At 35.9% G+C, this 25,088-nt stretch overlaps 2 protein-coding genes across 2 annotated transcripts; one reads left to right on the top strand and one right to left on the bottom strand.

The window, feature by feature from the left end:
* The first annotated feature begins 1,278 nt into the window (after positions 1-1,278).
* On the top strand, positions 1,279-3,046 carry LOC113764117 (geranylgeranyl diphosphate reductase-like). The gene has a single exon (XM_027308179.1). It carries the CDS (start codon positions 1,543-1,545, stop codon positions 2,902-2,904), a length of 1,362 nt encoding a protein of 453 aa, XP_027163980.1. The 5' UTR covers positions 1,279-1,542; the 3' UTR covers positions 2,905-3,046.
* Positions 3,047-22,888: 19,842 nt separating this feature from the next.
* LOC113759690 lies at positions 22,889-23,829 on the bottom strand. Its single transcript, XM_027302267.1, has 2 exons — positions 23,367-23,829; positions 22,889-23,019 (listed from the first exon to the last, which is right to left on the bottom strand). The coding sequence occupies exons 1-2, from the start codon at positions 23,827-23,829 to the stop codon at positions 22,889-22,891; spliced, it is 594 nt and encodes a 197-aa protein (XP_027158068.1).
* Positions 23,830-25,088: the final 1,259 nt, after the last annotated feature.

The following is a 25,088-nucleotide window of genomic DNA, read 5'->3' as shown; positions in this document are numbered from 1 at the left end:
ATTGCCAGCTCTAGATTTACATATTAGAGAACAGATGTTACAAAGTGCTAACTCGGTAAAAGATGATTATTTGACCGTGAAAGAAATAATTACTCCAAAATAAATGAGAATTTTTATTTTAATCGATTCAATATTTTGACAAAATCAACGACTTGATTGAGAATATAAGCAAAATCAAAGACTTGAAGGAGAATAATAAGTTTTTAGAAGTAGTGTTAAATTGTCAAAATCACAAGTCCACTTAAAGGTGGCAAGAATTTTTATTTTATGTTGCTCAACTTATAAATCTTTCAGTACACTAGTAGTAAATTAGGTTTGGCCACACAAAGCGACACATGCCAAACTCAAAATCCACCAAAGGTGACAAAGAACTTTTCTCAACTTTATTTCACACTAGGAATGTGTGTAGAAAGGATTCATATATTACAATTAAGATGCAGGTATAAAAAGTAATCGAAAACTTAGGTTGAAATTAAATTTTATGAGCTTTTTTTTGTAAGAAAAGTAATGTTATCATTTTAAGTAAAGGACAAAAAAATGTAAAATGTTGTGAGTGGATTTAAAATTAATGTTAATACTTTATACAAGATGGACTTTTTTCTGTCGGTGTTCCTTAATTTATATATCCAGCACATTTATATAGTATTCTTAGATCAAATGAAATCATAATATCTCAAGTGTTTAAGCTGTAAAGTATAAACGTAAAGTATCATTGACACTTTACGTATTATTATTTAAATAAATCTTATACACACTAATAATTCATACAGTATCACGATTAGATTCATGACACACGAGCAAAATTTGAACTTTAAATTTAAATTCGGTGGTGATGATGGTGTATATACTATTAATATATAAAAGATTAATTCATGTTATTTTCCTCCTAAATGTCAACTGATAGCATGCAAATGTTGAGCATAAATATACACCTGCACATGGTTATACAATATTCTAGGCCTAAAAGCACGCAATTGCAAAGAATTTCTTAATCAAATTAAACTCACTGTTCCTTGCGCCCCAATCAAAATGTCAATACTTTCTATTTTGAAATGTCCTAAAACTTTTTATTCTCTCCTTTCAATACAATCCCCCCTTTAATTATATATATGTTATCATTTAAATTCAAATTTTGAATTTACTGAAACAAGATAAAAGAAAAATACAAATATTTATAATCAGACTTAAAAAGTTAGACTCCCTTTGATCATACGAGACGGATGAAGTATTATATTCCAATTCCCGAGGCCTTTATCCTCTCTTCCTCTTGGATTTGTACAACCAAGGAGCTGATAGATTAATTTAACTTTTTTTTTGGGGGGTAAGAATAGACTAATTTAACTAAATCCAAAGAATAAAGCACCATTAGTACATATTTTATTCACTAATGGCACAACTTTACATAATAATCAAAGATTCCCATCAATTTTAAACAAAACCCTGTTGCATTCACCATCCCATATGCACTTTCACCGGTGGGATTCCATGTACTGACGACCTTAAGAACGCTGGTTTTTGCACAACCCCACAAACCACCAAGAAATGGCCGCCCAAACTCACTTGTTTCATCCACTCCACTCCTTATCTCTGCCACTGAAAACCCGATCTAAATCACCTGACTTTAAACCCAAGCTAAAACCCTCCACATTCATCGTCTCCAGCAAGCTCCGGGCAGCGGTGGTAGGAGGAGGTCCAGCTGGATCCTCTGCAGCTGAAGCACTTGCTGCTGGTGGCATAGAGACCTTCCTCTTCGAACGCAGCCCCTCTACTGCCAAACCCTGTGGTGGAGCAATCCCACTTTGTATGCTAGATGAGTTCTCCATCCCTCCTCACCTCATTGATCGGAAAGTCACCCGCATGAAGATAATATCTCCGTCTAATCTGGCCGTTGATTTTGGTAAAACTCTGAAGCCCCATGAGTTCATCTCCATGCTCCGCCGAGAAGTGCTTGATGACTTCCTACGCCGCCGTGCTGAGTCTTGTGGCGCCGCACTTATCAAAGGACTTGTCACAAATGTGGAGGTTCCCCTAACAAGCAGCTCTTCATATGTTATTCACTATAATAAGAATAATTCACAGAAATCTCTTGCTGTTGATGTTGTTATTGGTGCTGATGGAGCCAACAGTAAGGTGGCTAAGGCCATAAAAGCAGGAGATTACACTTGTGCTATTGCTTTTCAAGAAAGGATTAAGTTGCCTGAGGAGAAAATGGAATATTATGAAAATTTGGCTGAAATGTATGTCGGAAATGATGTTTCACCTGATTTTTATGCGTGGGTTTTCCCCAAGTGCGATCATGTGGCAGTGGGAACGGGGACAGTATGCTCAAAGAAGGATATCAAGATGTTTCAACATGGCATAAGAGCAAGAGTTAGGCCAAAAACTCATGGCGGTCAAGTAATTAAAGTTGAGGCTCATCCAATCCCTGAGCATCCACGTCCAGTTAGAGTCAGGGGACGAGTGGCTCTGGTGGGGGATGCAGCAGGATATGTGACGAAATGTTCTGGTGAGGGAATTTACTTTGCTGCCAAGAGTGGAAGGATGTGCGGGGAAGCAATTGTCAAGGCATCAGAGGGAGGTGAAAGAATGATTAGTGAAGAAGATTTAAAGAGGGAGTATTTGAAGAAATGGGATGAGAAGTATTTAACTACATTCAGGTTTTTGGATTTGTTGCAAAGGGTGTTTTATGGTAGCAATGCTGCTAGGGAGGCATTAGTGGAGTTGTGTGGGGATGAATACGTGCAGAGGATGACATTTGAGAGCTATCTGTATAAGAAGTTGGCCCGGGGGAATGGATGGGATGACATTAAGATGGTCATGAATACAATTGGGAGTCTAATTAGGTGTGATATTGTAGGCAGAGGGATTGAAATGTTTGACAAACGAGTTCTTGCACAGTTGTAGTGTATCAGGGAACTAGTTAAAATGAAAGAGAATCAAATGAAACTTCATCAGTACTTCCCAGAGAAGTACAGATCCAGGAAGTTTTAGCTTTAAATCACCTAAAAACCTTTTGGTATGAACAAATGGTTGTACTATTACTCTATTTCAGTTCTTCATAAAGCAGATTCAAATTGTTGTTTCCAAGAAAATCTTTGCTGCGGTGGTCAATTTAGCCTTTCATCATTGCCTTAAGTATCATCCTGTAAAGTAATGAATAATTAAGAACTTGACTGCATTATTATAACTTCTGGGTGCATAAATACAGCTTTACAGTGGAAAGAAGTGAAACATTTAAGCAAGCTATAACTTTTCAGCAAAGCTTCAAGTTGAATTAACAGTTTCCTACCATACACACACTATTTACCTTGATTCTAACATTATAGCCCAGTCGAGCTAAGAGTTTCTTACCCACTTTGTACCTCGATTCTAACATTAGCCAGCTCCTGTTTTTGCCTCTACTGATACCACAATTTATTTGTACAACTTATTCGCTATATGCATAGAGTTCAAGTGTTTCAAGAGAAAATCAAATCCCATTTTCACACCATTCTGTATCCATCCTTTCTTGACCCCTCTGCCCTCCGCCACAACCAATTTCTTTCTTCATGTAGTGCACATTGTGTTTGAATCTTTTGCGACAAGGTTTTGAAAATAAAAAAAAAACCCAAGTGCCTAGTGATGAAAAAGTAATTAGAGCAGTAAAAGGGTTAAAGCTTGATATATTTCCACATATAATAGGACCCAAATAACAACCTAATAGTTGAATAGGTGGCTATGCAGCCACCAATCATCCCTCTTGGTTAAAGACATACAAGCATAGAGGATATAGGCTCTGATTTAGTAGACGTAGTTTGCAGAACTTGGAGGAATATGTGCTTTGCTGCCCGTGTTATGCAGCATTTCTGGGACTTAATTTAGTCAAGGGAGAAGATTTTGAAAGCAATGCAAGGCAGAGATGGAGTTGAGGATTGAAAAGAATGAACAGGAGAGGAGCATGCATGAAAAACATAGGCAGGGGGGAGGGGACTAGCCAAGGTAAGCCCCTTAATTATGACAGAGAAAAGACAAATATGCAAAGAGGAAATTACAGAATATTAAGGAAAAGAATTCACCTTATACTTAGAATCTCTCTTGATGAAGTGCATAAGATGCCATATTCTAGGCCAAAGAAGTTAATTCTTAAAAATGCAGAGAACCAAGGCTTCAAAATAGAATGAAAAAATCAGTTTATGATGCTAACTAGCCTCTTTGATTTTAATAACTATTAATATACTAGGAATAGAACTATATATGTTTACACATACATATACAGTACGGCCTTCAACCCACACTTACCTGACTCCACCCAAAGTGCCCTTAGCTAAAGGTTTTCTCAAAAGATTAATGTTTCTTCTAAATGTGTTTCAATTTTAGGTAGCCATGTAAATACTATATGTATGCCTCTGTGATTTATGTCAATTTCACTCTAAACATTTTAAAGCTTGGGATCCTCCTCAAAACACCAGAGTATCTTAATCTATAACTAACATGGTCTTAATTGGTTGGGCAGAAAACAATCACAAGCATAAAATGTAATTATCCTACTCATGTTAGGGGTTAGCATTTTTGTATTTTCAGAGACCCTATCCAACATTACTCCCCCAATTCAAAGAATTTCAGACTCTCTTGCAATTACTCATGCACTGTTAAGCTGCATCTGTATATTAGCATAACACCAGAGAAGCCTAAGCAGTATGTCTCTCATAATATAACATAAAAAGGTTTGCTGATACACAACAAAGTCACTTAATACCTGCAATTCACTAAAACTTTTGCACAAAGGGTACTTTAAAGTATCAAGATGTCACTAATTTCACCAATGATCCACTTAAGGTCCTCTTTAAACCATACGCTTCAAATTCTTATTTGGCTAGAAAAGTCCAGATAACTTGCACCTCAACTGCAATTTCTCATATTAAATCTCTAGCACAAAGTAGCTTCATATAACTACGTTTTGATATTAACAAAAAAAAAAAAAACAGCAATACAAGAACCCAGAAGAACCAAACCGATGAAATCCTTTTATTGTTCTATTCTTAATAACAACAAGATAACATGAAAAAAGGTTGCTGCACCATATTTAATAAGCATTGCAATCAGACCATCAAAATGAAGCGCAAAAGGTCGAAGTTGAAAGAATGTGAGCTGTGAAACTAATAGACATGAAAAATACAAAATGATCTTAATAAAAGCTACCATAAATTAAGGAATCAAAACTGTGAGCATAAGCGAAAAGAGTTCATGGAAGATAAAAAGAGTTAAAAATGTTAAAAAGCAGAGGATCTTACGTTTTTTTTTTGAAACCTTTTGTCATTGAGATCAGATAGAGCCAGCAATTATATTCTTGTAACAAACATAACCAGAACACAAACTTTGAAATTTCCTCAAATAACCAAGACAGGGAGGTTCCTTGCTTGTCGGCAAGTGGACAGAAAACAGAAATACCTACAAAAAAGAAAAAAAAAAGTAAAATGGAACCAAAAAGTAAACCCGATACTCCGGTATTTGATGCTGGAGATGGATAGTTTGCATCCACCTGTTGATTTTGCTGGAGATGAATAGGTTTACTTGGGGCTGATACGGCTGAAAATATAAGGTTGGAATTGAAGGAATTTTGTGATGGTTGAAGATGATACAATCATTCAATTGGAAATTCCCTGGGAGAAAGAGATGAAATTGAGGTGGAACAATGAGGTGGAGAAGGAGTTTTGAGGGTTGGATTTTTGGGAGAAGATGGATTCCGGCGTTCATGAAGCCGTGGCGGCCCAGGAGGACGACGCCTGGAGCGAGGAGGAGGAGAACCACCCGTACTAAAGGACTGGACGGCGCCCTTTTTTTCTGACGAGGACGACACGTGGCAGATACGTAATGTCCTGCTTAGTGACGTGTCTATACAGTCATCATACACATAAGCATCATGAATGACATGGCATCCATGTCATCATCACACGATTTGTATGACTCGCTGTACGGTTGCAATTTCTTTCACTTTCTTCATGGTTAGGTCATTGAATTTGAATTTTCTAAATTAGGATTTGATTTTTATTTCTGGCAAGGTTTTTTGTAATTAATTTGTTAGTTCAATTTATGGATTCACTCTTTAATTCATGTAGAACACATATTGCCTTTTCGGTTAGTGATTTAAAGATTTTTTAATTGCCTTTGACAATTTATTAATTGTATTCGACAATGTATTAATTTTTTTTAAACTTTCTAGGTTTCTGGGATTAGAAAATTTTTGTGCAGTTTTCAATGTTTTTCTTTTAGACTTTGGTAGAAAGCAATATACATCACACTATTTAGATTTTTTCATGTTTTTGACTTAAGAGCAAAATACATTTGTTCTTTTTTGCCAGCAACGATACATTGTATAACCTACTCTATTCTAATTTAGGGGGAGAGGGAGCCTAAGGAGGCTTGTGTTAGGAGCTAGTGGGTATACAGACCCAACTAGACTAAGGGAGTGCTATAACACTACTTTTAAATTTTTTTTTGCTGCATGTGAGTTTTGAACCCTCACCTACAGCCCAAAAAAGAATTTAAGTCCCTCCCTCCCTGGTGGCTACTGAGCTAAGCTCAGTGGTTAAAATACCTCTGTTCGCCAAATGAAATTATGTTTTCGTTTTGGTTTCTATTAGTTGTGAACAGGTTTAGAAGGTTGCTGTGTTACTAGCAGTTTTGTTAATACTTCATTCAGATTTTTTTCTTTTCACATTAACCTTTAAGCCTTATAATATAATCTATCATAATCTAGAGAAATGGGGAGCCACTGAAGGCAGCTATATATAGTAGCAATTTGGTGGAAGGCAAGGTTGAACCCTTAACCTCCCAACACTATTAAGACTTAAATGCTTGGCAGTGACCATCGGGCCAAAGGACTGGCAGGTGATAATGTTAAGTAGAAAGGAGATAACTTGGGAGATTAGTAGGTCCTATATTAGTGGAAAGGAGGCAACTTTTGCTTTTCAAGATGAAACATTAAACTAAATTCAATCACTAAATTTTGTTTCTTTCTGTTGCTTAAATTATAAGTTTGTGCCAGCATTTATCTATATATGACTATGCCATGAAACAAAATGTTAGGATTGGGCCGATAAGCAATGGATGCAGAATAATTGCATCCAAAAGTTGTACAAAAGGGTGACTTTTTATAGTTCTATGAGTTGTAATCAGTTCACACTACTTTGGGGATGATTTTTTTTTTGGCCCTTCTTCCAATTTTTTTTTTTTTGAAAGACCCTTCTTCCAATTTTAAGGCAGTGTTGGCTTTATCCTTTAGAGATGCAAACCTGACCAAATTAAATGCAACAACTTTTGACCACGCTAAGAATAAGACATGCATTGCAAAGAGTGAGTTTCAATTGTGCATTAATTGTCCATTCAACTACTTACCCTAAAGGATGGATTTAATTCATTAACTTAGTTTGATGTTATTTACGGTCTTGGTGAGAATTTAAAAATTCCACATCGACTTTATTTTTTGCAAAATTAAGACTTAAACTAGTAGGTAGTGATATATAAGAGAGAATTGGAGACAATGTCGAAGCTAAGAAAGACAAAGGATGCGTTTGATAAAACTGAAATCTGAAGCTTGAAATATGAATACATTAAGTTGAATAGTGCTATGGTATCGATGCTGTTGGGTGACTTAATATAAAATAATATCAGTTGATCTGAACATCCGATTTTCTTTACTTTTATGACAGTTTACAGCTTTTTGCGTTCCTTTTTTTTGTGAATTGAATAATTCATCCAAAGTACATGTAACTTTTCAGCTAAATTAGTAAGATTGTCTTGTAAAATGATAAGTTTTAAGTACTTAACAAAATTTAATTTTTAGTATTGAATCTTAATGAAATTTACTATATTTTTTGTCAAACTTACTCAGTTTAGCAATAGGTAAGTTTTTGAGGTAAATTAGTAAGTTTGTCCAATAAAGTACCAAAATTCAAAAGTTACCTTTTTATTAGTAAAATTTACTATTTATCTAACAAAACTTACTATTATTTTGATTAAACTTACTTGTCTACCTGTATGTTAGTTTTTCAAGTAAAATAGTAAGTTTGTACAATAAAAAAGTAAAATAGTAAATTTGTACAAAAACTTACTATTACCTTTTTAATAGCCAAATTTACCATTTATCTAGCAAAACTTACTATTGACCTCATTAAACTTATTGATCTAGTTGTATGTAAGTTTTTCAACTAAAATGGCAAGTTTAGACAATAAAGTAGTAAGTTTTAGTCATCCATACAAGTTACTTTTTCAATGTACAAACTTTCAGTTTATCTTCCAAAACTTACTATAATTGTAAAAAATTTACTAACACTAACCTAGCTTTAAGTAAATTTCACAAATATATTTGTAAGTTTATGCAATGAAGTAGTAAATTTTAGTCACTTATAAAAACTACCCTTGATCAATAAGGCTTACCATTTGTCTTTCAAAACCTACTATTATTGTAATTAAATTTACTAGCCCAAATTTGTGTAAGTTTCACATATAAAATAGTAAGTTTGTGCTATTAAGTAGTAAATTTGGCAAAACTAATGCTTAACAAATCAGTATTCAAACTTACTATTTTCATAGCATAATTTACCCTATAATCAAAATACTTTACTACTTTCTCATCTAATGTTACTGTTTTTAAAGTAAATCTTAGATGGGTTGGGTCTCACACGATTAATTGAGAATTAAAAGTGAGAACTGAGCCTTTTTGGACGGGTAAAAAAGTCAGGTCTTGAGCTAAAAAATGAGAATTACTCGGAGAAAACCTTGATAGGGTTTATCAGGGGTTTTGCTCTAATTGGCCTGACAACATATAGCTGCTAAGTTTCCTTCGATCCTCCTTCCCTTTTTCTTTCACCAGCTCTTGCACTATTCTTCTAACTAACTACTCCCTCTAAATTTAGAAAGGGCGAAGCCAGCTGCTTGGCCACTATCCGAGCAAATCGTATTTTAAGGTAAATATTTCTATTTTATTTCTAACAATTCGTTGTCTTGAGTTTCCGTGGTTATGTTTTGGGGCTCTTGCCATCTCATTTTGCATCTCATGCTCTATTTTTATCTAAGCTTGTGCCTTTAGTGACAGGTTATTGAGTCTGTGCAATAATAATAAAAAAATCTAACAACCACCAAAAGCAGCTAATAATCAATTCCAAGTACTAGAGCAGGGACTCTAGATGTGTAATGGGTTACTTGATTCACCTTGGTTCTGAAGAGCGTGCTTAATCCAATATACCAGAATTGACTAATTGACAAAATTACTAACTAGTAGACAGTGGCAAGTAGGATCGTCTCTTCAGGAACTGAGGAAAAGTTTGTTTCCTTTTGAGTCAAGACAAACGGGGGGTTTTAGGATTAAACGCTAATGAATTGCTAACTAAATAAATTAAATGCGAAAAATAATTAATTGAGAACCAAGGATACACTTCAGAAATGGTTCATGCAACTGATCATCGATTCAAATATAATTCCAATATTTATTAATAGATTGGTTATAGTTGTCATACATGCGATAAACAACCAGTCTTTCCTTATTTTTTCGATAGTTAAGGTACAACCGTTAACTATTTCTCTAACCAAGAAATAACTCTAGGTACGACCGTAGGATTTAATTTCTAGATTGCATTAAGAATTAGAAAAGCCTAACCCTAACTAACAAACACGCTCCGAGGGTTTGTTTACGTTAGATCGTATGTTTTTTTTACATAAATCCAATTATGCCAATTGCTATCGGGACGGAAGTAATCGAACAATTACGAATTCAAGTACCCCCCAATTAGCAAATAGACTACGTGAATAGTTAAATTTTGCGCAAATATTCAATCATATAAATAGCTATAACAATTAAAAGCAGAAACATACAAATACCAATAAATGAAGGAAACAATTAAAATAATTTAGATTTCACAGTTATTGTTGAACCAAATCTTCAGTTGTCCCCTTGACTAGAAATAAGAAGTTAGTTCTCCATTATGGAGAACAAACCATGTGAAACAATTGAGAAAAGCCTTCACTTTTTTGTCTCCCCAAATTCGGTCAACAGAGGAAGTAAAAGACAACCGAAAAATGTTGTTGTTTTGTCCCTAGCTACAAAGGATCATGATTGACATGCTCAGCCGATTCTCTCCCTACTTTTTCTCCTAATTGATTGGTAATCTAATACCAATCAACTTCCTAAAAGAGAGTCCTATTACAAGTCAACTTCCTCAACTTTCTTCTTTCCTCAAAGTGGTCCCACTAGTTTCCCAATTTGTAGCCAACTTCTTGATGTAATTTTGGAAGCCTCCCACGTGCAATAAATCCCGAGAATCGGATTTGAAGGCCGGAATTAGGTGTGCCCACACCTAACTGTCAGGAAGTCTTTTGGAATGTTGATTTTCAGCACTTTTTCTTTACCAATTTCTGCAATTAACACCAAACACATAACCTAAGTAGAATCCACCAAATAGTGTAATATTTAGTCCAACAACTATGAAATATTAGCAAAATAACCTACTAAAATGCACCCTATCACTTAGCTAAGAGTTTTAAGGTTTTTCTATTATGGAAATTTAAAATTCACTCTTTGGGATAAAAAGCTAGTCCTTTTCTTTTTCTTTTGCAACCTTTGGTTTGTTTTCTCTTGCAACAATTTCTTGGTTGTTATGTCTTGAATTTTCTCTGGATGTGCCCGTCAAGGTTAATTTTTGGTCTCTGTGTATGCTTTCCAGTTGTAGTAAGTCTAATTTTGGTTGTCTATTAAGTTTCAATTGATTTGGGATTTTGGGTTGTGGAAGTCATACACATCTAATTTTTCTATAGAAGTTAGTCCACTCAATGGTATGCAAATAGACAAAAACCAAGAGTGGGTGTAGTAAATTTGATTATTTATTTAGTGCTTGAGGTTTTGATAATCTTTTACGTATATTAGGTTCATAAAATGAAGAAAAGAACTCTTAATTTAGGTTCTTGTAACATGCCATTTTCCATTGTTGACATTTAGCATGATTTTCACTACTTAGATGTGTCAATTGTGCATCTTGTAATAATAAAAGAAACCACGACTATCTTTTTCATTGATGGCATGCACATTTATCTCTGATTAGAACATTTCCCGTGGATAGATGCAGTTGATGCTAGATTAAAAGCTTAAAATGACAAGTATTCCTTGTTTTTGTTGCTGAAGTGATATGAATGCAAGTTATAGCATCATGCTAGACAACAAAAACATGACAGTTGATATAGATGATAGGCCTATGAGGTCATCTAGGAAATCATTGAACTCTGAAGCTGGTATTAATTGGTGAGCTATTGTTGATCGGCTTGACAACTTATCCTTTGATGACATAAGACTATTAAGATTTGATGCCATTGAAGATGCTGTGAGGACTCGAAAAGTTATTTTGTATTTTCTCTTATTTTTGAAAAATTTAATTTATATTTTCTTTTATTTTACTTTGCTTGCCTTAATTTCATTGTGATTTTATTGGTTGAGTCAAGATTTTTATCATTTTTCTTTTTTTATTTTAGTACATGTTAAGTTTCGTAGTACATTAAGGTAGTGTGACCGGCTAGTGAGGTGTGAGTAATAAATTTGGTGAATTAAAGGGAGTTTTGTGTAAAAAGAGATTCTTAGAAAAGAAGTGTTAAGAGTTGATTGGTGGAAAAGAGATATTTAAGGTTAATTAGATAGACATTAGTTGGTTGTTTGCCATTTGTCAATCATCTAACTAGGGTTGACCAAGACCATGACTAATTCTCTTATAACTAAACTTCCATTTCACCTAACAAACATTTCTTTTTCTTGAGCTATGGCTGGACGAAATTAGAGGAGAGAAAAGAGAGAAAAACTTCATAGTTCAACTTGATTTCCTTGCTTGTTTGTGAGAAATTCAAAGATCAATCCTAATCCATTCTGATCAATTTTGAGGGAAGTTTGGAGGTGAGCCTTGGTGGAGTTTTTTGGAGGAAGAAAAGCTCTTGTCTTGCCATTTCTCTTAGAGTTTGTGGTATATCACTAAGAAATATCTCTTTTCCTTCTTATCTTGAAATTTAAGTAACACATGACTTGATTGTGATGAATTTCATCGAAGATTCATGATTTTTCTTAGTAGGTTGCAATTTTCAGCTTTGAAATGTATTGGTCAGCCTTGATATGAATGGTTTAACTTTGATATGAAGTTGGATATGAAATTTTAGCTTTGGTATGAGGTTATCTAGCTTCTATATTCTAATTTCTAGTTTTAGTGTTAATTTCCAGCTTTCATTCGAAATTTCCAGCCTTGAATTATTATTTTCCAGCTTACTATGAAATTTTGGGCTGCCATGAAGATTTTCCAGCTTGTACATGTATTTTTGGCTTCACTTGAAGGATTTCTAACTCTTGGTGTTAAATTCCAGTTTAGGGTTTAAATTTCCAACTTAGATTTATGTTGAATGTATGCTAGGTATATGCCTAATATAGTTAGTTTTGTGGCTAAAATAAGGACTCTTTGTAGCTTTCAACTTGTGGAATCGTTTGAGGCTGTTTGGCTATGAAAGTTAGCTTTGATTGGAGGAAAATGAAAGACAAAACAGGGGAAATGCTGCCTGTTTCTTTTCTTGTAGTATAAGTGAGTGAAAGTGAAAGTGAAAATGTAATTTTTGGATGATTTGGACTTAGTTTGCTTAGGGATGTTTGAGTCCACTCTAGTGGTAGTATATGTGTTGAAATTTTGCTAAAATACATACATTTTGCATGGTGAACGTGATGAACATTTTAAACATGATGTTTAGTTGCGTATGTCAAGTTTTAAACTTAAAATATTCTACTTGTTTTCTTCCCAAGAACAAAAAGGAGCGAGCATGTATCTTGCATAGGGTTACTAAGCCATGAGATCTATTTATATAAGTTTTATTTACATGATTTTCCTTTGATATTAACAAGCGAGGGTTGAGGTGTGAATTTAGAGCAATTTTGTTTTTCCCTTACATATGATTTTACTCAAAACACTTGATTTATTTCTTTGCATGTGTGTTAGTTTTGAATCAAAACAAGAGGTTTAAATGAAAGGAAATGAGTTTCTTCAAATCATTTTCTAGTTGGACAATTTCTAATTTTGCACTTTGAAAGTCTTGTTCTAATTTCCTCAAACGCCTGATTAGAATTGATGCTCTTGTGTTCCAAATGACTCTTGCAATATTGATTTAGTATGCACATGAGGTTTTCTCCTCGATTTCAACAAGAAAATGTTCTATTTTTTATAAGCTATACAGGTATAAAATTCGTAAATTGATGCAGTTTTTAATTGAAGTTTTGAAACCTCAATTTTTTCATGTATTTTGTCTTTGTATTGCAAGTCTTTTAATATGGAATATGACCACAGGACTCGAGAGAGTTCAAGAGGACGAACCAGGGTTGAAGTGAAAGATTGCGATTGATTGGGAGTGTTCCTTGCATGTTGTGCTTCCAATGACTATGTGAAATGTTGTAAATGTTTGCTTGAATATTAAATGTTTTTCAATGATTGTTAAATGGATTTTCAATGGACAAGTGTGTACTTTATCGCACTCGACCTAAGTGAATGTGAATTTTTAATGATCAAATGATTGAATGTTACTTATGCATGAATGTAAGTCTTTGGCTGAACTGGACCCTTGCCCTTTGTTGCTAGTCGACTTGAGCTAAAAGCGGATTCGGTCGGGCGGTTGGTGACCCTGGGACAGTGTTTGGTATATTCGAGTATGACCATGAAATCGGGTAAAGAACTGGCCAATGAATGCAATGCAATGATTGAAATGCATGACTGAATTAATAACTGAAATGAACATTGAAGGAGTTTTTACTTTTAAATGCTTTCAAATGTCGGAGGTATAAGGGAAATGGATAGCGACTGAATGACCGAATGAATGGGTCCAAGTGAGCACGTATCCTTCCAATGATATTTCTGTGCAAAGTGTGTGACTGAATGACTGTTGTTTCTTGAATGACTACTCATTACTGTGCAAAGTGTGTGAAGTGTTAAATGTAATTTTTCCGTGCTTTATGTAACAGCCCCACTTTCCCCTAAGGCGAACCAAAGGGGTGAGCGGACTGCCTGCCCAGCTCTCGCCAGGACTCACGATGCAGACTAGAACTATCTATAGCGATCCGGAACTTACGAACGAGCGTAAACGAGTCAAAATGGTAAAATAACCCAAAATAAAAAAAAATGAAATCCGGAGTCGGCCATGAATAGTGACCGACCCGTCAGAACCCAACCGAAATAGCCAACAAACATTCACATCTGAACTTTAGCGTTTACAAATCAAAATGACATACAAAAGTTTTCAAATTTGCCAAATCAAAAGAGAAAACGCCCCAAAAGTACACTTAGGGTTTTAATACATGAGCTATACAAAAGATATGTTCAACTAGCTCAATTTGGCAGCCATTTGTCAAATCCAGACCAAAAGGGGTTTATTTTCCTGTAAGGAAAACAAAAGGAACAGAAAGGGGTGAGCTTGCGCTCAATGAGATACCAAACAGATAGCATTAAAAGCATGGCATTTCACATTTAACAAATCAGGTACACATGTCAGAGGTAAAACAAAAGAACCAATAATTCAAATCAGAAGGATACGGGTGGCTCTCATGAGCCAAATTTTCCCAGCGCAGTACTTGATCCAAACCGGTTGACTCTCCGTCAACGTATATAGAACCAACGCGTCCGTAGACCCCTCTTTACACCGAATTTCGTCCACCAAACACCCCTTTACCGGGCCCGCTCACCGTAACCGAACAGAAATGGTAATACTCGAGTATACCCGGAATCAAGGGTCTCAATACCCAAAGATCCCAAAACAGACTACCGTGGTTCGTTATCTAATCGTCCAGGCCCTTGCCGGCCCGACTTGAATAACTTAACCACAGGATTGAGCTCATAGGTCATAGAAATCCGAACAGATGCAGACACAGATAACAGATTCAAATTTTGCATAGTAAATTGGCATATGAACAGACTAGAGAACGAGTGTGATAAAGTACACCCTCGTCTCGAACAAATAAACAGATTTCAGAGCAGAAATCAAGTTAAATAGCAATGGAGGGGAGTGGTACACTCACCGGCTTAACTTCAAAAGTTTTCACTTCAGATTGGCCTTAATCGCCAAGAAACCCTAAAATAATCAAAATAAACCAATTGAAGGTTTTACTTCCAGAATCGGGTAAACACAATGCACATGAGGCTCGACTACTAGTCATATGCCTCGCCAAAATAATTACTAATGCAAGGGTGGAAAACATGATTTTCTTGGAAACAAAAAGGTAACATGAAGACTTAGGCGCAAACAACCCAAAAGCCTTTCATTTCCACCAAAAGGCAAATCTACTTTAAGGAACCAAACGGCCTAGAAAATCGGGCAGCACCGTCCCTCAAATTCTTACTTTTCCAGGCATTAAGGCTTCATTATTTCCTCTAATCAGTCCCAACATTTCACACAAAAGTCATCTCATTTCCTAAAAGCCGCTCACTAGGCTCAAAGTAGTACAAGTACAAAAGTTAGCTAGGAAAAGACCGGAATGTGAGCGAGCCCTAAACATGCAAACAAAAACATGGAGACTCGATAACGAGTCATAAAGCCATACCAATCTTAACCCTAATAGGGTTTCATATGCATAAATAAGCATCATAGGCAACCAGAAATTAAGAAAGGGCTTTAATGTAGGCCTTGATAAGAAAACCGGTTTTGACGTCATAATGCGGTAATGGCACAACTCTCACTACAATTATCGGTTGGGGGTGTAAGACCCACCATTTCGAAGCTATGAAACAGGGCTACAACAATGTAGAAGGCCTCTCAGTCCAAATCCTAGCACAACTAGGTCAAAAATGCAGAAAACCCAGCCAGAACTGCAATTGCAGGTTCCCAAATCACACAAAACTGTAATACGTCTATCTCAGGCTACACAGGTCCAATTGCATTGATTCCAAAGGCACATGAAAGCTAAGATATCCAGCTACATTTCATCAGAAGACACCAACAACAGAATCCAAACCAATTCCAGTCAAAACAGACAATTCCTATCGCAGTTCGGACATTCTGTTCACCAAAAACAGCAACAGTAAAAACGGCATAACTCACTCTATACTACTCCAAATGCCCTGAAATTTTGCAGGCACTTCATACTCATCAATACCTACAACTTTCATGTTTTGAGCAAAGTCCAATTCGGCCTCTATCTATGACCTAAAATTTCAGACAGATTAGGGGTTCATGAACCCTAACTTTTCACATTTCATTCCAAACCCAAAATTGATTGCATTTAACCACAATTCACACCTACTAGAGCCAAAGCCCCTTATTACCAACCATCATACTAGTCCACAACATCAAAATCATATGAAACCAGAAAATTCATCATAAAATGGAAAACTTCACCAAAACTCTTCAAATCAAGAAATAAATCACATATTCCATCACTCAAGCTACTTCTAAGCATAACATAAACATCATTAGGTGTAGTAGAGTGTTCTAGCATCACTTACCAAGTAACAAGAGAGAGAGAGATGTTGGCCACCTTAGAGCTTCAAACAAACTTCACTAATACACTTACTATCACTAGAAGAAAGGTTTTTATGGAGTAGAATCTAATCTAGGCTTTTGTTTGTAGAAGATTGAAGCATATGGAAGCTTGAAAGTTGAAAAAGTTCCTTCCTTCTTTGCTCAAGGAGAACCGGCCACAAGGAGAGAAAAATGGTGCATTTTGTGCAATTTTTGATATTTAATCCTTTGGTAAAAAAAAAGTCAAGAAAGTGAATAGTGTTTCTTAAAGTCCAACTAATGAGAAGATGACACTTGTCCTCATTAAATGCATTCTTATCTTTCTTTTCTCTCTTACCTCAATCACTTCACACACACTACTTATCTCTTAACACCCGATAAATTTTTCACAGTATCCGAAACTTAACCTTATTGGCCGAATTTTTCCGAACTTTTCGCACTAGTGGGTCCCACATCCAATATATATTCTTAATTTTCTAAAAATTCTCCAATACTAGAAAAATTATCTAAAAACTATAATTGCTCATAAAATTTCCCCAAGAAAATATTTCTAGCCAGAAAATGCAGAAAACATGCCATTAAAGGGGAAAACCCTAGGGAAAAATATTAGGGAAATACGGGCTCTCACACTTTATCTACTTGATTGCTTGTTTGGGAATTTCACTGGACTTTTAACTCATTCTTTTAGTTTTGTTTTCCTTACAGGAGTGGAGGCTGGAGCAAGTAAGTGTGAAATAGTGTGTATAATGTTCATGTACTTGTACTTTTGTAGATGAAATGTATTTGGGATCTTTGTTAATGAAATCTTATATTTCACTTTTGGTTTGTAAATTAAGTTGAAATTCTTGGATGAATGAAACTTTTTATGTTAATTTAGAGATGTGAAAAACTATTTCAAGAATGTAAGTGAGTGAGTCCTGATGATAGTTGGACAGACGGTGCCAAACCCTTGGTTACGCCTTAGGGAGAGGTGGGGTCGTCACAGATGCCACAAAATTTCACTCATGTTATAGCAAAATGGTCGGCTTCAGTATTAAAGACCGTGATCAACGAAAAGATAAGCATGGTATAGTGATACAAATGGTGGGTCTGCAATATAGAGGGCTTTAGCAACGAGCAGTGATCTAGAGCATCGCAAGAAAGAGGCTAAACGGCTAACAAGAGTTGGTTGTTTAGCAACTATTGAAGTTTCAAGAAATACAGGTATTGGAAAGTTCACTATTGGCCTCTTTGTTAGGGAACATAACCATGAATTGGCAAAGCAAGGCTATGTGCAATTTCTTCGATCACTGTTGGCTTGTCAAACCAGCAAAAATAAAAGTTCCTACTCTAAAAATATGAATTTGAGTGTAGCAGTGAGTAGGGTCGTATCCATAGGGATTGGGTGATTTATTTCTTTGTGAAGAATGGGGGATTAGGAGAAATTAACTAAATAGCTCACTTGAATAAAAATAAAGACAATATTACAAAATTAAATAAAACTAAACCAAGAATAGGCAACACTCTAGTTGAAGGTCTAATTTTCGCTTTGGTTCATTTAACTGATCATCGATACAAAGGTGAAATCACTTATTCATAAATAAACTGGTTATGGTTGTCAATACGCTCTGACAACCTGCCTCTCCTTACTGTTTCGATAACCACAACACGCTCTATGACTATTTCTCTTGCCAATTAAGCAACCCTAAACAAATTCTTAGGATTTAACATATTGACAACATTAATAATTAGAGAAGCTACTAATTCTAACCAACAAACACACAAGCTCGATTCATTTAAGTTAGATTATATATTCCTATGACATAAATTCGAAAGTCTCTTTTACAATCAAATTATATCACGCGCCACAGATACTAAAATCATCAAGCAATTACGGATTTGATATTTTAGATGGCACTAAACTATTTCGACAATTAAATATTGATCAGGTATTTAACTATAGAAAATAATCATAATCATGAATGAACAGAGAATATATAAATACTGATAAATAAATGAAACAAACAAATCAAATTAGATCTCACAATATAGTCGAATCAAAGCTTCAATTAACCTTCAACTAGAAAAGAAATTAGCCGATCCTCATGGTGGATTTGCGACCAAGACTAAATAATGGTTTTCTTTTTTTTCGAAGAGGGAAAGAGGAAAAGGAATCAGAGATAGAGCCCACATCCATTTTCTCCCCTATTAATAAGGATGAGATCTCTTTTTCCTTCTAGGACTCCTACCTAAACTAAACTAACCAACCAAGACCTATCAATTAATTTCCAAAATAAATTACATCAAGTCATAACCCCTCAAGATCTCCAATTCCGTGACTAATGTGTAAAATCATGGGATGCAACCGGCTTCTTGATCAATTGACAGATTGATCTCATGTCCTGAGAACTCTTGACTGTCTTGTCAAATAAGACGTGGGCACGCTTAACAGACTGGAGTCTTCTAGACATAGATCTTTAGAAGCACCACCTTGCGTTTGACCAAGCGTGGGAACGTCTTATAACAAGACGTCTTATGGAAAGTCGACTTTTAATGCACCTTTTACTTCATTCTCACCAACAATACCAAAATTCAAATATGAGTGAAATATATCGATTAGCGCCATATTTTAGCAAACTAAAGGGGAAAATATTCACCAATTATATGCACAATTAGCCACTTAAAAAATTCCCCTACACTTAAACGATGCTTGCCCTCAAGCATTCACTATCCAAAAATCACAGTCAAGATGGTAAATATTTCATAGTACAATGTATACTAACACAAGTATCATGTCTTCTCAACAATTTTATCAAAATCAGGATGCACAAGATTCAACAGTTCTCACACGGATAATAGTGTATACACTCTGCACTCAAATGTTTAAGGAATTTTTAGCACTCAAATCAACTCCATGAAATGACATTACCATAAGCTTGCTAATATATCACGTTTCCACCACTTAAAATGAATTTAATGCAACAATCAAAGGATCTTTATAAGGGTTGTAATGAGGCTTGGGTTAAGGGTTGAAAAAAAGGAAAAATTTTAGGTGTAAATATATCAAAGGAAATACCAAATAGTACTTTGCATGAAGTCAAACTCCTTTGTCATTCACATGTATAGCTGGCTTCCAGGAGTGTCAATAGCTTCACTAAACTTGGCAAGTGCAAACACAATTTAGGCATTGGCCCAACTACTACAAAACAACACAAGTGCACTTCACGACAAAAAATTTTCTCTTTTTTTTTGTTTTCTTCTTTTTGTTTTCTCTTTTTTTTGTATTTTTTTCTTTTCATATTTGCATTTTTTTCTTTCTTTCTTTTTTCTTTTGAACCAGCATGACTATCACACTTGCCAACCATAAACGTACTTTTGGAACACACTTGAGATTGTCATGCAAGAATATTATGGTATTCCTTTGACACAAGGTTCAAATGAGAAGGTCTAAACAAAAAAGTTTAAGGTAACAAATTTGGTTATTAAACAAAGAAAAGGGTTGACGCTCAAACACAGTTAACTAAGGGTAAACATAATTAGGGAAGACATTTAGATAGTAAAAAGGGTTAAACCTAATTGCCCTTGTCATTTTAATGATCAAATTCAAGAGTGGTCTCCACATGCATAACAAAGCAAGTTCTAGAATGTCAAATCATGTGTGATATCACTCAACAAAAGAAGATAGAGCAAAATATACTAAATTGCTCATAAAGCCCAAAAGCTCACAAAATAGTTGAAATTATGTCAAATCTAGCACATCCATCATTCAAATCAATTGCAAGAAAATAACATACTCATGCTAATAACATTGCCCTACTCATATTTGCATTTGAACTGCATTTTCATCCTACCTAAACTGCATTTTACTTGTCTCAAAATTAAAAATTTAGAAATGGCTACAAATTTTTGATACCATAAGAAATACCCCTCGCCCACATCTAAACATGACATTGTCCCCAATGTAAGATATTAAGAGCAAAAGAAAGGCAGAGGGAATGTCCCTGAACATAAAGATCAAGAATGCGGGGCAAAGGGTGGTGAGAAGCCCACAGAAACGAAGTAAGCCACCAAGTTTTCTACCATCCGCGAACTTGGAAGCTCAATATTGATAATTCGACTATCTAGCTATTGTATCTGTGCATGCAAACTCTGGAACTGAGCATCCCATTTAGATGGTAGACATGAGTTGGATGTAGAAGGACCTGCGTAGTCTACAGACGAAGTAGCAGCGGGGACAGCAACAGGGGGCCGAGTGATACTAGCCGGTGACCGAAGCCGTAGCTCCCCTGGAGGTGCAAACTAGTATTGGTCCTGAACACGATGAATAACACCCATTCGCTCTAAACAAGCCAAATCCAACGGATCCGTTGGGTGAGCAACATGCACTTCGAAATCTTCCCCAAATGAGTCACACATCCGGTGGGCTATATGCGTGATAATAGACCCCAATATTAATGGCTTGTGTGGTTTGGTGAGCACGGTCTGTAATTGAGAAGCTAACCAACATCTAAAATTAACTTTGACATTATTGACCATGCACCACGGAAAATAGAATTCAGCTTTACTGAGAATACAAGACGCATCCTTCCGTCCAGAAAAATTGAACGCTAAGAACTTGTGAACGTATCTTAAAACTGGATCTTTCAAATAAGAACTCTTGGACCTGCTAGGATTATAGGTGAGCTTATCAACAGACCATTCTCGCCAAATGTCAATATAATCCCTAGCAAATGGTTCTCCATAATCACATGCACTGTTTATGTATTCTGGAGATGAGACAGCCTCCGAATCAATGAAACCCAAAAGTATATTGAACTCATTGAGGGACATATTTATAGCAACACCCAACTACCTAAACTTTACCACGTCAAGAGTACTCAAAGTTAAGTTACTTGGTTTGTCAAAACTGAATGTAGTATAAAATTTCCAAGACAACTCACTATAAGAAGGATAATCAATTGTCAAATACTGTTGCCAACCAATTGCAGCAAATAACCGATCCACGTCACTAGCAATATGCAGGTGGTCAAGTGTAGGGTGATGGACAGATTTGCATGCAGCAAAAGGTCTGACTCACAACATTTGAAGCCGTTCTAGTTGCTCGGAACTAAACCCATCAAATGCACCTCCCAATTCGTTATCTCCAGGTGGTAGTATACTTTGTGAATCCCTAAACATGACCTTTTCTTCGGTTGGATAGGGGCTCTTCGTTTCTTAGGTTTGGGAGCAGGATTAAGCAGCGCAGAAGAAGTTTTACTTGGTTTTGTTGAAGTAGTCTTTTTCTTTGCCATAGTTCAACAATTCAAATGCACCCACAAAGGTTAATAACCAAAGAGTAATTGTGAACCAGTCAAAGAAAGAGGCTAAGTGGGATCCCCAGTAGAAGCCAAACTCGAGTCGAATAACCCACTATCAATTGTCTTTGAAAACAATAGAAGACAATCATGCAATTGGCAAGCAATGTGGACGGATGGAAGATTAATCAAGCTTCCTAAAGCCAATAATGGAGGGACCCACAAGCTATTGTTGCAAAATTGAAAGACTATAACAATGGCAATTGTGCAATTGACCACCGACTACTACTTTGATAAGCACAATCAACCAATGACCAAGAACCAAATATCTACCCAATGTCCATAAATCCAAGAAATCAAGTGCAGTTGGTAAAGCAATTAACTGGGGGAAAACAGAAATTGGTAGCAAGGAATTTGAATTGATGAAATTGAACTGCCAGAAATTGATGAATGAAGAGGTAAGTAGCCTAGATAATACCCGTTTCTTGTTGGAACTCGGTAGAACTCCAGGCGAGCAGTCCCAAGATGGTGCGTTCGCCGATGATGGAGCAGCAGCGACCAAAGGTAGAAGATGGCACTCGGAGGTTCGATCAAGGCTGTGGGAAAAGGAAAGGGAAAGGAACAAGTTAGGGTAATTGAAACAAACAGAAGAGGAAAGATAGAAGCCCTTGCTAATAAGAGAGACGAGCCCAAAACCGAATTGGGAATGAAGGTTTTTTTCTTGTTCTTTTTTTTTTCTATTTTTTTCAATTAAATCAAACTCAAGACGATGCTACAAGGCATGGTCATGCTTTATAACGAAAGCTCTTATGCCCATCCAACTTGAAAATCAACAGTGCACTCCGGACATAAAGCATGGGCACGCTCAACAGATGGTCTTCTGCCCATGCAACTTGAAAATCAATGGTTTGCATTTAGCATAAAGCATGGGCACGTCTTATAATCGAGAGTCGTCTGCCTAAGAGTTTACCTACAATAAAAATTTTCTGTCAATAGGAACCAAAATAAACTTACCTTTAACACAAAAATATGAAATAAAAAACACAAAATGACTAAAAATTGAAACTCTTGGATTGCCTTCCAAGTAGTGCCTTTCTTTAATGTCGTTGGCTAGACAAAATTATACTTCAATCAGAATAAGTAGGCTCTTCGAGAGCCAACTCCTCGATGGTATATGCCTGAAATCCTTCATAAAAAGGTTTAAGACGATGACCATTGACCTTGAAAACCTTGTTGGTCTTTGGACTTAGAATTTCCACTGCACCATGAGGAAAAACATTAGTGATAATAAAAGGCTCTATCCAACGTGAACGCAATTTACCAGAAAAAAGTTTGAGTCTAGAATGAAAAAGTAGCACTTTTTGACCAACACAAAAATTCTTCCTAGAGATCAATTGATCATGAAAAGCCTTTTTTTTCTCCTTGTAAATTCGCAAGTTCTCATAGGCGTCATTGCGGATTTCCTCTAATTATTGTAACTGCAATTTCCTTTGTTCTCCCGCATCATCCATCCGCATGTTGCAATGTTTCACCGCCCAATACGCCCTATGTTTCATCTCAACCGGAAGATGACAGGATTTGCCAAATATCAGAAGATAAGGGGACATACTATAGGAGTTTTGTAAGCTGTTCGATAAGCCCATAGTGCATCGTCGAGGCGCAGACTCCAATCTTTCCTATTTGGATTCACTGTCTTTTCAAGTATGGATTTGATTTCTTTATTGGAAATCTCAGCCTGTGTACTGGTTTGCGGATGATATGAAGTAGAAATACGATGGGTGACACCATACATCTTCATCAATGCCTCCACTACGCGATTACAAAAATGCTTCCCACGATCACTAATAATTGCTCTTAGTGTACCAAACCTGTCAAAAATGTTAGATTTGACAAAATCTACCACAACCTTAGCATTATCAGTCCGAGTAGCCTTAACTTCGACCCATTTGGAGACGTAATCTACAGCAAGAAGAATATACACATGGCCAAAGGAGGAGGGAAATGGACCTATAAAATCGATACCCCATATATCAAATATTTCGCAAACAAGTATTGGGGTAAGGGACATTTGGTCTCTATATCCTAAATTACCTGTCTTTTGACAACTCTCACAAGTCTTACAAAACGTGTAAGAGTCACAAAACAAAGTAGGCCAAAACAAACTACATTCTAAAACTTTATGTGCAGTCCTCTTGGGACCAAAATGTCCACCACAAGCATATGAGTGACAAAAAAAAGAATCGAAGGAATTTTCTCATCTGAAACACACCTGCGAATAACTTGGCCAGACCAAAATTTTCATAAGTATAGTTCATCCCACACATAATATTTAGCATCACTTTTGATTTTATCATTCTGAGCCCTAGATAAATCATTAGGTAGTGTCTTAGTAACCAAATAATTAATTATATCTGCGTACCATGGAGTTAGCTTATGAATGGCAAAGAGATGTTCATCTGAAAAATTTTCTCGTAGAGGTGTGGGTGTCTCATTTAGGACCAATCGACTAATGTGATCCGCAACCAAATTCTCAGCACCTTTTTTGTCCCGAATCTCTAAATCAAATTCTTGGAGTAGAAGAATCCACCGTTAAAGTCTTGGCTTCGTCTCCTTCTTGGTGAGCAAGTACTTAAGCGTTGCATGATCAGAATAGACAATTACTTTAGTGCCAAGTAAGTATGAACAGAATTTTTCTAAAGCAAAAATTATAGTTAAAAGTTCTTTTTCCGTTGTCAAATAATTGCACTGAGCACTGTCCAGAGTTCTGGAAACATAATAGATGACGTGAGACGCTCTCCTATTTTTTTGGCCAAGTACAACACCAACAGCATTATTACTTGCATCACACATAATTTCAAAAGGTAGACTCCAATTTGGGGGCGGGACAACTAGTGCTGAGGTCAGTGATTCCTTAAGTGCATCAAAAGCAACTTTACAGGATTCATCAAAATTAAAATCTACATCTTTTTGAAGTAGTTGGCACATAGGATGAGATATTTTCGAAAAATACCTAATGAAGTGTCGGTAGAAACCTGCATGACCAAGAAAAGAACGAACATCCCGCACACTTGTAGGGTAAGGTAAGCATTTAATGACTTCTACCTTCACTTTATCTGCTTCAATTCCTTTAGAGGACACCACATGTCCCAAAATTATGCCCTGATCTACCATAAAATGACATTTCTCATAATTTAAAACAAGATTTGTCTCGATGCATCGTTCAAGTATTTTAATGAGATTAGCGAGACATGCATTAAAAGAATTACCATAGACCGTAAAATCATCCATAAACACTTCTATAATGTTTTCTACAAAGTTAGAAAATAT

The sequence above is a fragment of the Coffea eugenioides genome, chromosome 2 (assembly GCF_003713205.1).
Source record: "Coffea eugenioides isolate CCC68of chromosome 2, Ceug_1.0, whole genome shotgun sequence".
Lineage (NCBI taxonomy): Eukaryota > Viridiplantae > Streptophyta > Magnoliopsida > Gentianales > Rubiaceae > Coffea > Coffea eugenioides.
This window is presented reverse-complemented; position numbering and strand designations above follow the sequence as displayed.